Source organism: Carlito syrichta, unplaced genomic scaffold (genome assembly GCF_000164805.1).
Source record: "Carlito syrichta isolate Samal-C Ts95f unplaced genomic scaffold, Tarsius_syrichta-2.0.1 Scaffold305282, whole genome shotgun sequence".
Taxonomy (NCBI): Eukaryota; Metazoa; Chordata; class Mammalia; order Primates; family Tarsiidae; genus Carlito; species Carlito syrichta.
Window position 1 is genome coordinate 19,845 of NW_007249378.1, and position 10,818 is coordinate 30,662.

A 10,818-nucleotide genomic window follows, 5' to 3' on the forward strand; every position below is an offset into this window, starting at 1 on the left:
GGCAAGCCTCATTGTCTGCAGGGACTCCTGTTTGCTGCTGGGCTTGGTATTGGCCTTGGTTATCAATTCGGCAGCATGTAGACAATGGGGTCTCCTCCCCAGAGTTCCTCTGGCTTCTTTGTTCACCAAGTGGCTGGTTTGGGGTGCTCCTGTCCCAGGAACAGGAATTGGGCGTATCCCCAGGAGCTGGGCAGGGCGAAAGTCCCGCGTGTGCCCCCGCTCCCCTTCTCAGTCGCCTCCTGGGCCTGCACGCGTCCCTGCTCAGGGGCAGCGTGGGCTCGATGCTCTTTCAAGCATTCGTCTCCTGTGTCCGCGTTGTCTCCCAGCTTCTGAGCCATTCCAAGTTGATGGGAACAATGCGGGCTTGTTTTTGTCTGCCGGCAGGGCACACATGCTGCTGAGTGTTGCGTGGGTGTGGCTGGCGGCTCCAAATGCAGCCATAAGTCACCCGCTGCCCAGACCATCAGCTTGACAGTCCTGGGAGCGAGCCCGGCTGACGCCCATGGGTCGGGGAGCTGATGCCTCTGGGTTCTTGGCCCTCGGAGACCGTTTTGTCAACGTGGCTTTCATTTGCGTGCGTTTCCCCTAGACCCTGACCGCGCCTCACTGGCTTCTCCGGCAGCTCCGTGCAGTGACCCCTGGTGCTCAGAGCTGTGCCTCCCAGCTTGCCCTCCACAAATCATTCCGAGTGGTGCCCAGTGGCGAGGGGACACCAGTAGCTGATCCTTGTCCCTGCTCGAATAGGGCCATGGGGAAGGTCTCCCTGCATCCCCCCACACACCTCCTCGCAGCTGGTGCATGGTGGCCCTTCTCCTTGGGGCAGACGCCTGGGTGAGAAGATGGGAGCCCCACGCAGCCAAGCCCTGCCTCCCTCCCAGGCCCTGCCGGATTTCCATGATAAACGCGCAACATTGACAGATAGCACCGCCAGCCCTGCTCTTGTCAGCCAGGCCTTTTAGCAGATTTGATTAATGGCTTTACGATTTCACGTCCAGCCGGGGGGCCAGTGGTGGGTCGCTTCTGCCCACCGTCAGGTGGAAGAATGGAGCAGACTGCTGAATGAGTCTGTAGACAGCCACCATGTGCCAGGCTGGTGACCTCATTTTGAAGGAAGATGAACTTAAATTAACTCCTTCCGACTCCATGCAGTTTTGTGGGCCCCTCACCCGATTAGCATGCTCCCCAGGCCTCGGACCCAGGGGTCTGGGGCTGCCATCCCCAGCCCAGTGGGAGGGCTGAGGGCCGTCTGGGGCCTGCAGCCTTCTCAGTCTCCGGCACCCTGGCCCTCTGTGCTCCTCCCTTGGGGCAGAGGCAGCTACATAGGAGCCATTGAGTTTGGGGTGCCTGTGGGAACAGCCCCATTCACTCCTTGCTCACTGTTGCTCCTCAAGACCACTGCTGGGGTGCAGAGCTGCTCACCCTTCATGACACAAAGGTCAGTCGGGGGCCTCCAAGCAGACGGCGCCTGCCCGGAGGCAAAGCTGAGTTGTCCGCATCAACTGGTGGCATCCCCGGGCTAGTATCAGGCCTGGCAGAAAATGGTGCTTCTCTGAAACCCCATCAACGCTTGCAGAAAATTGGGAACACAAGAATTTGTTGTGTGGGCTCTTAAAAGTTTTTACTTTTGGCCAGGCACGGTGGCTCACGCCTGTAATCACAGCACTTTAGAAGGTCAAGGATTGCCTGAGCCCAAGGGTTCGAGACCAGCCTGGGCAACTTGACGAGACCTCATCTCTATAGTAAATCAAAAAATTAGCTGGCGTGGTGGTGCGTGCCTGTGGTTCTGGCTACTTGGAAGGCTGAGGTAGAAGGATGACCTGAGCCCAGCAGGTCGAGGCTGCAGTGGCCATGAGCGTGCCACTGCACTCTAACCTGGGCGACAGAGTGAGAGACTCCAACTCAAAAAAAAAAAATGTTTTTACTTTTAAATTTAAACCACCCTAAACATAACCAGCTCCCCCCCGACCAGCCCGTGTTCACTAAAACTTGACCCACATGCCATCAGTGTCTCCCCTGCTGCCTTCAGGAAGGGCCACCAGGCTGAGGCTCCCTGAGCCCTGTGGAGTCCTGCCAGGATGAGCTTGTGCCTGCTCTTGGTGTCCCCGCCTGCTCACTTGATGGGCCGTTCAGATGCGGCTTTCTAGCAATGGGTAGAGGGAAGGCTGGAGTGTGTGAGGCTTGTGGACTGTGTCACGGCAGTGACACATGTCATGTGGGGTCTGTCTTGACTGTGCGCAGGGAGAGGTGGCAGACTCCGGCCCTGGGTCTTCACTTTTGATCCTCCGGGCTCACTGCTAGATTTCCAGTAGATTGCCGTTTTCCGGTTTTGCACAACTCTGCTGTAGGTTTTCCTTGTGTTCTGGCTCCTGACCACCCCCCACTCCCAATTGAGCAGAACAGATCTGTAAGTTCTGTGAAATTTCAAAAGAAGAATGGAACCATTGTTCCACTGGTGGGGCTTTTGTTACACAAATTTCATTAAGAGACTGGGACTCTCACAGGTTTTTCAAAGAGTCCAACTAAATTTTCATTAGCCCGTTCCACCCGGCCCCTGTGACCCCAATCCTTGGCCCGCGTCTCTGTCTAGACCCATCCCCCATGGAAGAGGCAGGGCTTGAGAACGGACAAGATGGGATGTTACAGGCCTCGTTGGAGCCTGTGGCTGAGGGAGCGCACTGCCGCAGCCGTGCCTGGGCTGGAGGGCCCTCCTGGTGCTGAAAAGAGGGCCCTGGCTGGGAGCATTGCGGCTGGCCTCCGTCTGGGGCGAGCGCCATTGTGCAGACCCACGGCCTCAGCCCAGACTTGGCTTCTGGCCACACAGGGCCTCCATGCGCAGGTGCTGCGTGGCATCTGGCCTCGGCCTGGCAACTGGTTTTGCACATGAGAGTGCCCTAGTGTTTGATGGAACCGCTGAGATGCAGGGAGCAAGCTTGTGTACCACAGGGGCGAGTGCTGCGGTGCACAGTGCTCCTGCGTCCTCCTCAGAGAGGCCGGGGACACATGAAACAAGCCTCTGTCCGTGGGGCAGTCACCACTGGGCATCACCCCTGTGTGCTTGGAGAGCGGGCCTCTGGGCTGCTGCCGCCACCCTCACTGCTCGGTGGCCTCTCCCGCCCACAGGGGGCGAGAGCATCAAGAGCATCAACCAGCAGTCAGGGGCGCACGTGGAGCTGCAGCGGAACCCGCCTCCCAACACCGACCCCAGCCTGCGGATCTTCACCATCCGGGGCGTTCCACAGCAGATCGAGCTGGCCCGGCACCTCATCGACGAGAAAGTTGGGGTACGTGCAAGGCCCTTTTCCAACCGGCTTGACCAGAGCCGGGTTTTCTTGTGGATGTCAAGGTACCTGTGATTCCCAGAACCTCGGGCTTCCTGTGCCTGTCCGCCCTCCTGGCCCCTGGGGCAGCCCCTCCCGCTCTGCTGAGAGGAAGGCCGGAGGCCCAGGAGCAGGGAAGGACGCCCGGCCGGGCAGCCCGGTCCCCAGAGCCGTGGCCCCCGCAGCTTAGATGAGCAGCTGGGCAGTAGCCCCCAGCACTGCCTGGACTCTGCGGCGCTGCCCTGGCGCTGGCCCGCAGGCGGCCCTCATTGACTCTGGCTTTAGTTTCAGGCACCTCAAAGCAGATAAAGAAAGGGAGTGTTGATGGAGGACAGATGGGCCACTGCTCACCTCAGTGGGGACGCAGAAGGGCAGAGAGCCTTGGGCCAGCCTAAGTTGACGGGAGAGTCCAGCAGGTTGGTCCCTACCCCCAGGGCGGCACACCAGGGCAACTGTGGTGGTGCCAGTGTCGGCTGTGTGGCGATGCTGGTCACTCGAGGGCAGAGCCGTTTCTGCAGGTGGAGCCCGCGGGAAGGAAGGCTAGTGTGGGTGCGTAGGTGTCTGTGTTCCACCTGACTCCGTCCCCTGAAGCTGGGTTGCCTTTGGGCGGGCCTGGGTGGAGGCAGGGGCGCGGCACCAGCAGGGGTGAGAGCTGCTTCTTTGCCCTGCAGGGGACCAGTCTAGGAGCTCCTGGAGCCTTCGGACAGAGTCCCTTCAGCCAGCCACCTGCTGCCCCTCATCAGAAGTGAGTCTTGTGTGTTGTCAGGCTTGCCTGGGAGGGTTCACCGCCCAAGAGAGCCTCCCGGGCCTCTGCCAGCTCTTCTGGGAGTGCCAGCACAGCGGGTGGGGCCGGGTCATTCTTTCCTCTCCCCTGGTCCCTGCCAGCACCCCAGGGGAAGCCCAGTGCTGAGGGGTGGGTGCAGAGCCTCTCCGCGGAGGGGCCCAGCCTGCTGATTGTGTGCCTGTCACCTTTGACAGCACCTTTCCTCCAAGGAGCTCTGGCTGCTTCCCAAACATGGCTGCCAAGGTGAACGGGAACCCACACAGCACCCCTGTCAGGTAGGTGGCCAGTCCCTGTCCGGGGCAGAGGGACTAGGGTGGCTTTCACTAGGCCACTGCTAGCAGGTGAGGGGACCGTGGTGCTTGGCTAGGGGGGCAGGAACGGAGCAGTGAAGAGCGAGACTACAGGGTGGAGGGGGGCGGGACCCCCATTGGAACGCGCGACTCTTCTGTCACCCACAGTGGTCCGCCGGCCTTTCTGACCCAGGGCTGGGGCAGCACCTACCAGGCGTGGCAGCAGCCCACACAGCAGGTCCCAAGTAAGTGCCTCGGGGTGGGGGTGCACGCCTCCAGAAAGGCGTGGCCAGGTGGAGGCTTGCAGAGCCGGGGCTAGAACACCCGATTCCCAGTCTTGGCCCGCAGGCCCGGTGCCCTCCCGAGGTGTTGGCATGGGGTCTTGGCATGGGGAGCTGCGTATAGGCCCTGTGCCTGGGACACGTGTGCTCGGAGAGGCTCCCGGGGAAGTGGCCTCTGGCTGGGTGGGACTTGGGACTTGGGCTGCCTTTTTGGCCCACCCGTCCTCTCAGAGCTGCGGCCTGTGCCACGTGTGCCCGGATGGTGGTCTGAGCCGAGCTTCCTCTCTGCTGGGTGGGGCGGCACCCAGGGCTGCTGGTTCCCCTGCTGGGCCCTGGCCTGTCCCTCTGCCTCCCACGGCCGCCCTCCTCCCTTCTCCCCCCACTTTCCTAGAAAGGGCTTCTTGCCAGCTCTGAACTTCTCAGGGAACGAGCAGGGACTCCCTGTGCTGCCTGACACCTCCCCGGGACACTAGGCGCAGAGGAGAAAGCCTTACCGTGGGGACAGAGCTGCGTGCGCTTCTTGTCCCCCACGGTCTTTCGTGGGTTTTGTTGCCGGCATAGCCCATGTTGCGCAGCCTTCACCAACCAGGCCCTTGCCCTAGTCGGTACATCCAGCTTCTCCTGAGCCGTCCGGAGCCTCCTCGCAGCACTGCAGGCTGCAGGCCTGGCTACAGGGCCTTGGCGCCAGGGACAGAGCCCCTCTTTGGGGTTCTGCCGCCCCACCCTGGAGCAGAGGCCAGGGCCAGTGCAGTGTGGCCTTAGGCACATCCCCCTTCTCCAGGCCCCGCTTTTGCGGAGCGTTTGGGTTTGAGCTCTGCAGTGCTCACAAGCTCTCAAGTCATCCGGCTGTGTTTTCCCCTTTTTCCCTAGTGTTTTATTATGAAGTGATGCGTGTATTGTAGAACACTCCAGAGGGAACACCTGCTTTCCATCTAGATTCTGCCACTCGAGTTCACTGTGCTTCTTGACCCCAGAGCCTGGGTGTGGTCTGCTCCCCCTTTCCTGCTTTGTCGGCTCCTCCGCCCCCACCTTGCAGTGGGAGGTCTGGGATGCACTCTGACCGGGGCGACACTCTCCAGGCAGCCAGGTGACTGGGACCCGGTACGTTTTGCCACGTTGAGCCAGGACAGAGGACCTGTGAGAAGCCCCTGCTCCAGAGATACAGAGGCCTGCCTGGAGGCCTGTCCTTCCTTCAGGGAGACGAGCATTGGGGGCTTGGCCTGCAGGCCCCACCACCTGCCCTGGCCCCAGACAGGCCAGCAGAAACGGCCGAGGCCTGTGGGATGAGAGTGGAAATATAGAAAGCACCTGGTGTCCTCACGACTGGTTGAAGTCTTCATTGGTGGTGTTGAACTCTGCCTCTTTGGGGATTTGAGAATTGGTTTTGGTCTGTGAAGCCTCGTTCAGAAACCAAATGATGGCTGGGTGCGGTGGCTCAGCCTATAATCTCAGCACTTTGGGAGGTGGAGGTGAGAGGGTTGCCTGAGCCCAGGGGTTCGAGACCACCCTGGGCAACATGGCGAGACCTTGTCTCTACAATAAATCAAAAATTATCAGGGTGTGGTGACGTACACCCTTCCAGCTCCTTGGAAGGCTGAGGCGTAAGGATAGTCTGAGCCCAGCAGGTCGAGGCTGCGGTAGCTGTGAGCTTGCCACTGCCCTCCAGCCTGAGCGACAGAGTGAGACTCCCACTCAAAAAAATAAGAAAAAGAAACCAAGTGCTACTCAGACGCACCATGTCTCCGGAGAGAGGGCTTGCTGTCCAGGGCCCTTGCTTGGCCTGCCCCAGAACGGGTACAGGGTGTCGTCTCCCCTCCCTGCTCCCCCTGCTTTGCTCCCCCCGTGCCTTTCCCCTGCTCCTCAGCCCACAGTAAATGAACCCGTGGGGAAACATGTGCTGTGAGATATGTTGAATGGCTTGTCCCTCCTGCGTGCTGGAGACTGTGGTTCCCACAGGAAGTGACGTCGAGGGGGCCTTGTGGGCCTCCTTAGGGAGACACTCAGCCAGCCCTAACCTGGGCAGGAAGGGAGTCCCGACTCCCTGTGGTTGAGGCTTTAACCTCTCCCGTGCCCCCTGCCGGCTGCTCTGTCCTCTGCTGAGCGTCCCTCCCCTCACCCTGTCTGCCTTCGTAGCGTTGAGGCTGTGCCCAGGATTCTGCTGAGAGGGGGCTGGAACACGCGTCCTCTTCCTTCTCCCGCCCCAGAAAAGCCAAGCCAGATGGGCTCGGGTGCCTGCCGTGGCTGTCGCCCCCCTGCCTGGGGACCCCCCGTGCGTTCCCCACAGTCTTCTAGCAGAGGAGCTGGGCTAAGGGGTGGTCTGTGCCCTTTGGAGTCTTGTGCTCTTAAGTACCCAGCAGAAGAGAGCTGGGCTGCCCTGACAGTGACTCTGTGGAGGCAGCCGGTCTGCCAGCCCCAGCCTCAGGGGATCTTGGCTGCACCCGTCGTCCCGTGGCCAGGGCTGCCTCCTCCCACCCGGGCTGTGGAGCGAGGGCAGAGCGGGGCCTGAGCTGGTGGGCTGGGGCTGCGCGCAAGCCAGGACCTGACCGCTTTTGTGTCCTTCACACAGGCCAGCAGAGCCAGCCACAGAGCAGCCAGCCCGACTACAGCAAGGCCTGGGAGGACTATTACAAGAAGCAGAGTGAGTGCGAGGTCTCGGCAGGCAGGCCCCCACAGAGGCCCCTGGAGCCCTCTCTCCTTAAAGGAGCCCTCTCTCCTTAACGCCTTTCCTGTGAGCCTCGACCTCGGTGCTTGCCTTCACGCACACCGTGTCTGTGCCTGCCTCTGCTGGAGGAGCCTGGGTGCAAACGGTGGCCACGGCAGCTGGGCGTCCCGTCCCCCGACTGTCTCCGTGCTGCCCGTCCCTCTGTGGCTGTTGTGGGCAGGTGAAGAGATGAGGTGGTGAGCGCAGGGAAGGAAGCTGAGTGTTGGGACTGGCGCTGGGCCGTCCACTTCTCTTCTTAGGGAAGCCCCTCTTCTTAACTACCGGTGACTAGAACTGTATCTAAAGGTAGAAGAGCGTGGTTGGGGTGGCCTAGCCTAACCTAACAAAAAAGACATCCCTAGCAGATCATTTAAAATGAGTACTACGTCCTCTCTATATATTCCAGAATGATGAGACTTGAGTGTCTGGGTATTATTATTATTATTTTTTTAATGTTCATGTGCCTTGCCTCTGAAGGATATTACTTGCTGGTTGCAAGAGATCAGGTTCGAGGCTACCAGAGAAATACTCACCCTGGCGTTGGGTCACCGGGTCGTTAGGCCGTCTGAGGGCTGGGGTGGGCATGTCGGGTCATGGTCACAGGGACCTGGCGAGAGCTCGGATGCCCTGTCCTCCCCAGATACACATGGGCCTGTGTTCGGCTCTCAAGCTCTTCCTGGGGCTTGGATGCTGGCGCAGGCCCCAAGCTAGGCGCTTCTGCTGTCTCCCGACCCTGATGGGGACACAGACAGATGCAGAAAATGTGCTTCTGTGGAGAGGACAGGCGTGAAGGGTTGTCTTAACCAGGGCAAGCAAGGCCCGGCCCCAGAAGGCCAACGCGCCCTGTGGCGAGACTTCTACAGCGGCCTCCCTCAGCCGTGCAGGGAGAGCAGGTGCCCTGGGGCCTGGGGAAGGGGCCCTGCCGTGCGCCCCCACCCCGCTAACCTGTGTTTCTCCCTTTGTCAACCAGGTCACGCTGCCCCCGCCGCTCCTCAGGCCGGCTCCCCGCCGGACTACACAATGGCCTGGGCGGAGTATTACAGGCAGCAGGTCGCTTTCTACGGGCAGACGCTGGGGCAGGCGCAGGCCCACAGCCAGGTCTGTAGCTGCCATCGCTGCCACTGGCCTGGGCCCCCGCCCGGCCCCCATGTCCCCAGTGCGGCGAGGACGGCTGAGGAGGCAGCCTCCGGCCTGGCCCCGTCTCCACGCCTTGCCCTGCTGCCCCTTTCCTCAGGGTCAGGCCCCAGACTGCATGCTGGGTGGTAGTCTCTTCTTCTGGGCCTCAGTTTCCCTAAGTGTGAGCAAGAGTGCCAAGCGTAGAGGACTCTGGGCAGGTCTGGCATCGTGCAGGGCTCGGGCCAGGCCCGGGCTGCTATGCTCCCAGGAGGGCAGTGTGGCCGTCAGCCGCTGTGGGCAGGAAGGGCAGCAGGAGGGTGCATCTGACCTCTGAGGACAGGGCGGGCAGAGGGCCAGTCCCTCCCCTGCACAGAAGCCCACAGGGCACGGGTATCCTAGGAAGGAAGGGACAAAGGCCAGCTGTTCCCCAGACGTGTTGCAGGTGACCTGCCAGCGTGCTGGGTCCCCCTGGCCCTGGACTCGGAGTGACTGGGCATCTCGCTGCCACACTGGCTGTCTGGGCAAGGCCTGGGGAGCAGGTGTCAGAACCAGGGTGACCGACGAGTTCTGCTGTGCCCTCCTCGCTGCCCGGAGGCTCTGTCTTCCTCTTCAAGGGAGGTTTTGTCGCAGCAGACCCCGTGACGGGCGACCCGGGGGAGGCGTCTCTGGCCGTGGGCTCGTCGGTGTGTGCGGGCACCCACTGTGCAGCCAGAGGGGAGAGGGGACTTGCGAATTTGCTAACTCCTTCCCCTTCCTCCCACAGGAGCAGTAGGACAGTGTCTGCTCGGCTGGCGTTCCCCTCGAAATCATTGTGAAAGAAAACCTATTTGTAACAGAGGTTTTTAGATTTGCAAACCTTTTGATGAAGAACCTTTGTTTTGTTCTGTGAAACACTATATTTAGATTAACAGAATTTTCTAAAAATCGGGAAAATTAGTTACTAAAAATTGCTGACCATTTTTGTTTGTTATTTCAAATGTATAAGCTCTGAGATTCTTTTGGAGCAATATCTACAAATTCAGGCACCAGAATGTGCCTCGGAGCAGTGACATTTCAACGGTGTTTTTTGTTTTGTTTTGTTTTGTTTCGTGTCCTTTTTATTTACAGTTTTTTCTGTTGCAACAGAAAGTGGCTTGGAAGTCTTAGGTGGTATGTAACAAATTATTTTTAAAAATTTTTAAACAGTATTTAAGTATTCTTAAATGTGTAAATTCATTAAATGTTTTACTTCTAATTTCTTGTACCTTGGCTGTCTGGTTTTATTGCATTTTTTAAAAAACTGAACTATTATGTATTGTAATTAATGATGTGAATTCTGAATTGAGACAGATCATTGTATTGCTGTCCAGCAGGGGTTGGGAGGGGCATTTTGTAGGGTTTGTATGATTTCTAGAGTTCTTAAAGGGTAATATAAACATGTGTTCATGTGTGTACCATATGTTTTTCATGTCTCCATTACCAGTTGCAATTGTGTATCTAAGACCTCCAAGCTTGTTTTAAAAACAAAACAAAAAAACCTTTCTCTATTCTCTCAGAAATATAAATACTGTTATTTTTAATATTAAGAAATTCAATATAACTTTTAACAAACACTGTGGAACATTAAACCGTATAAAAATGTAGTAACTATTTTTTAATTCCAAGGTGTTGTTTGCTTTTTTCTTTTTAAATATTTTCTTAATATTTTGTCAAATTAACTAGATGAATAAATAAATCTAGTATTAACCACAATATGAATTAAATAATTTTGATTTAATAAAAGGGATAATATGATTTTCAATGTTTACTGTAGCGTATCTTGTACAGATAACATGTATTTTTAAAGGAAAAAAAAACGGAATTGAAGCTATTTTTTCTTGCATTTTTAATTGACCTGAGGGACATTCCGTTTAAAATGTACTGAAGTTACAGTTTCTGGGTTTTTCTCCTCATTTTCTTATAATGCTTGAAATGTCTAACTATTAAAAAAGACAATTGGAAAATGTTATGCATGTTGTTTAAAAAAAGTGTTCTTTTTATTTGACTGACAGTTCATTTTACACTCGACACAATAAAAGGTCCACGAGCTGTCTTGCGGGCCAAGCGTCTCCGGCCTGTGTCTCTGCGTCGCCGCCTCCCGTCGCCTCGGCCCTCTGGGCTTCTCCCTGCGGGGTCGCAGCCCGGTGTCCGGCGACGTCGTGGGGCTAACCTCCTCCGGATGGCTGTCTCCGCTGGCAGCCGGCTTGAGACCTCGGTTCCCACCAGCCCTTTCGCGGCCCCGTCTCAGCCCCTCCGAGTGCTGGGAGGCCACGGAGCTCGGGCCGGAAGCGGGGTCTGCCCCTTTGCCGGC

General features: G+C 57.7%; 1 protein-coding gene across 1 annotated transcript in view; it reads left to right on the forward strand.

Annotated features, from left to right (window-relative positions):
- FUBP3 (far upstream element binding protein 3) overlaps positions 1–10,576 on the forward strand; it is a gene marked incomplete at its 5' end in the record, with an annotated part of 28,902 nt that extends 18,326 nt beyond the window's left edge. Inside the window, 7 exons of the mRNA XM_008061483.2 lie at positions 3,121–3,281; positions 3,989–4,062; positions 4,296–4,376; positions 4,560–4,636; positions 7,239–7,310; positions 8,344–8,471; positions 9,253–10,576. Of these exons, the coding sequence (XP_008059674.2) occupies positions 3,121–3,281; positions 3,989–4,062; positions 4,296–4,376; positions 4,560–4,636; positions 7,239–7,310; positions 8,344–8,471; positions 9,253–9,261 (602 nt within the window). The remainder of the gene's footprint in view (positions 1–3,120; positions 3,282–3,988; positions 4,063–4,295; positions 4,377–4,559; positions 4,637–7,238; positions 7,311–8,343; positions 8,472–9,252) is intronic.
- Positions 10,577–10,818: the final 242 nt, after the last annotated feature.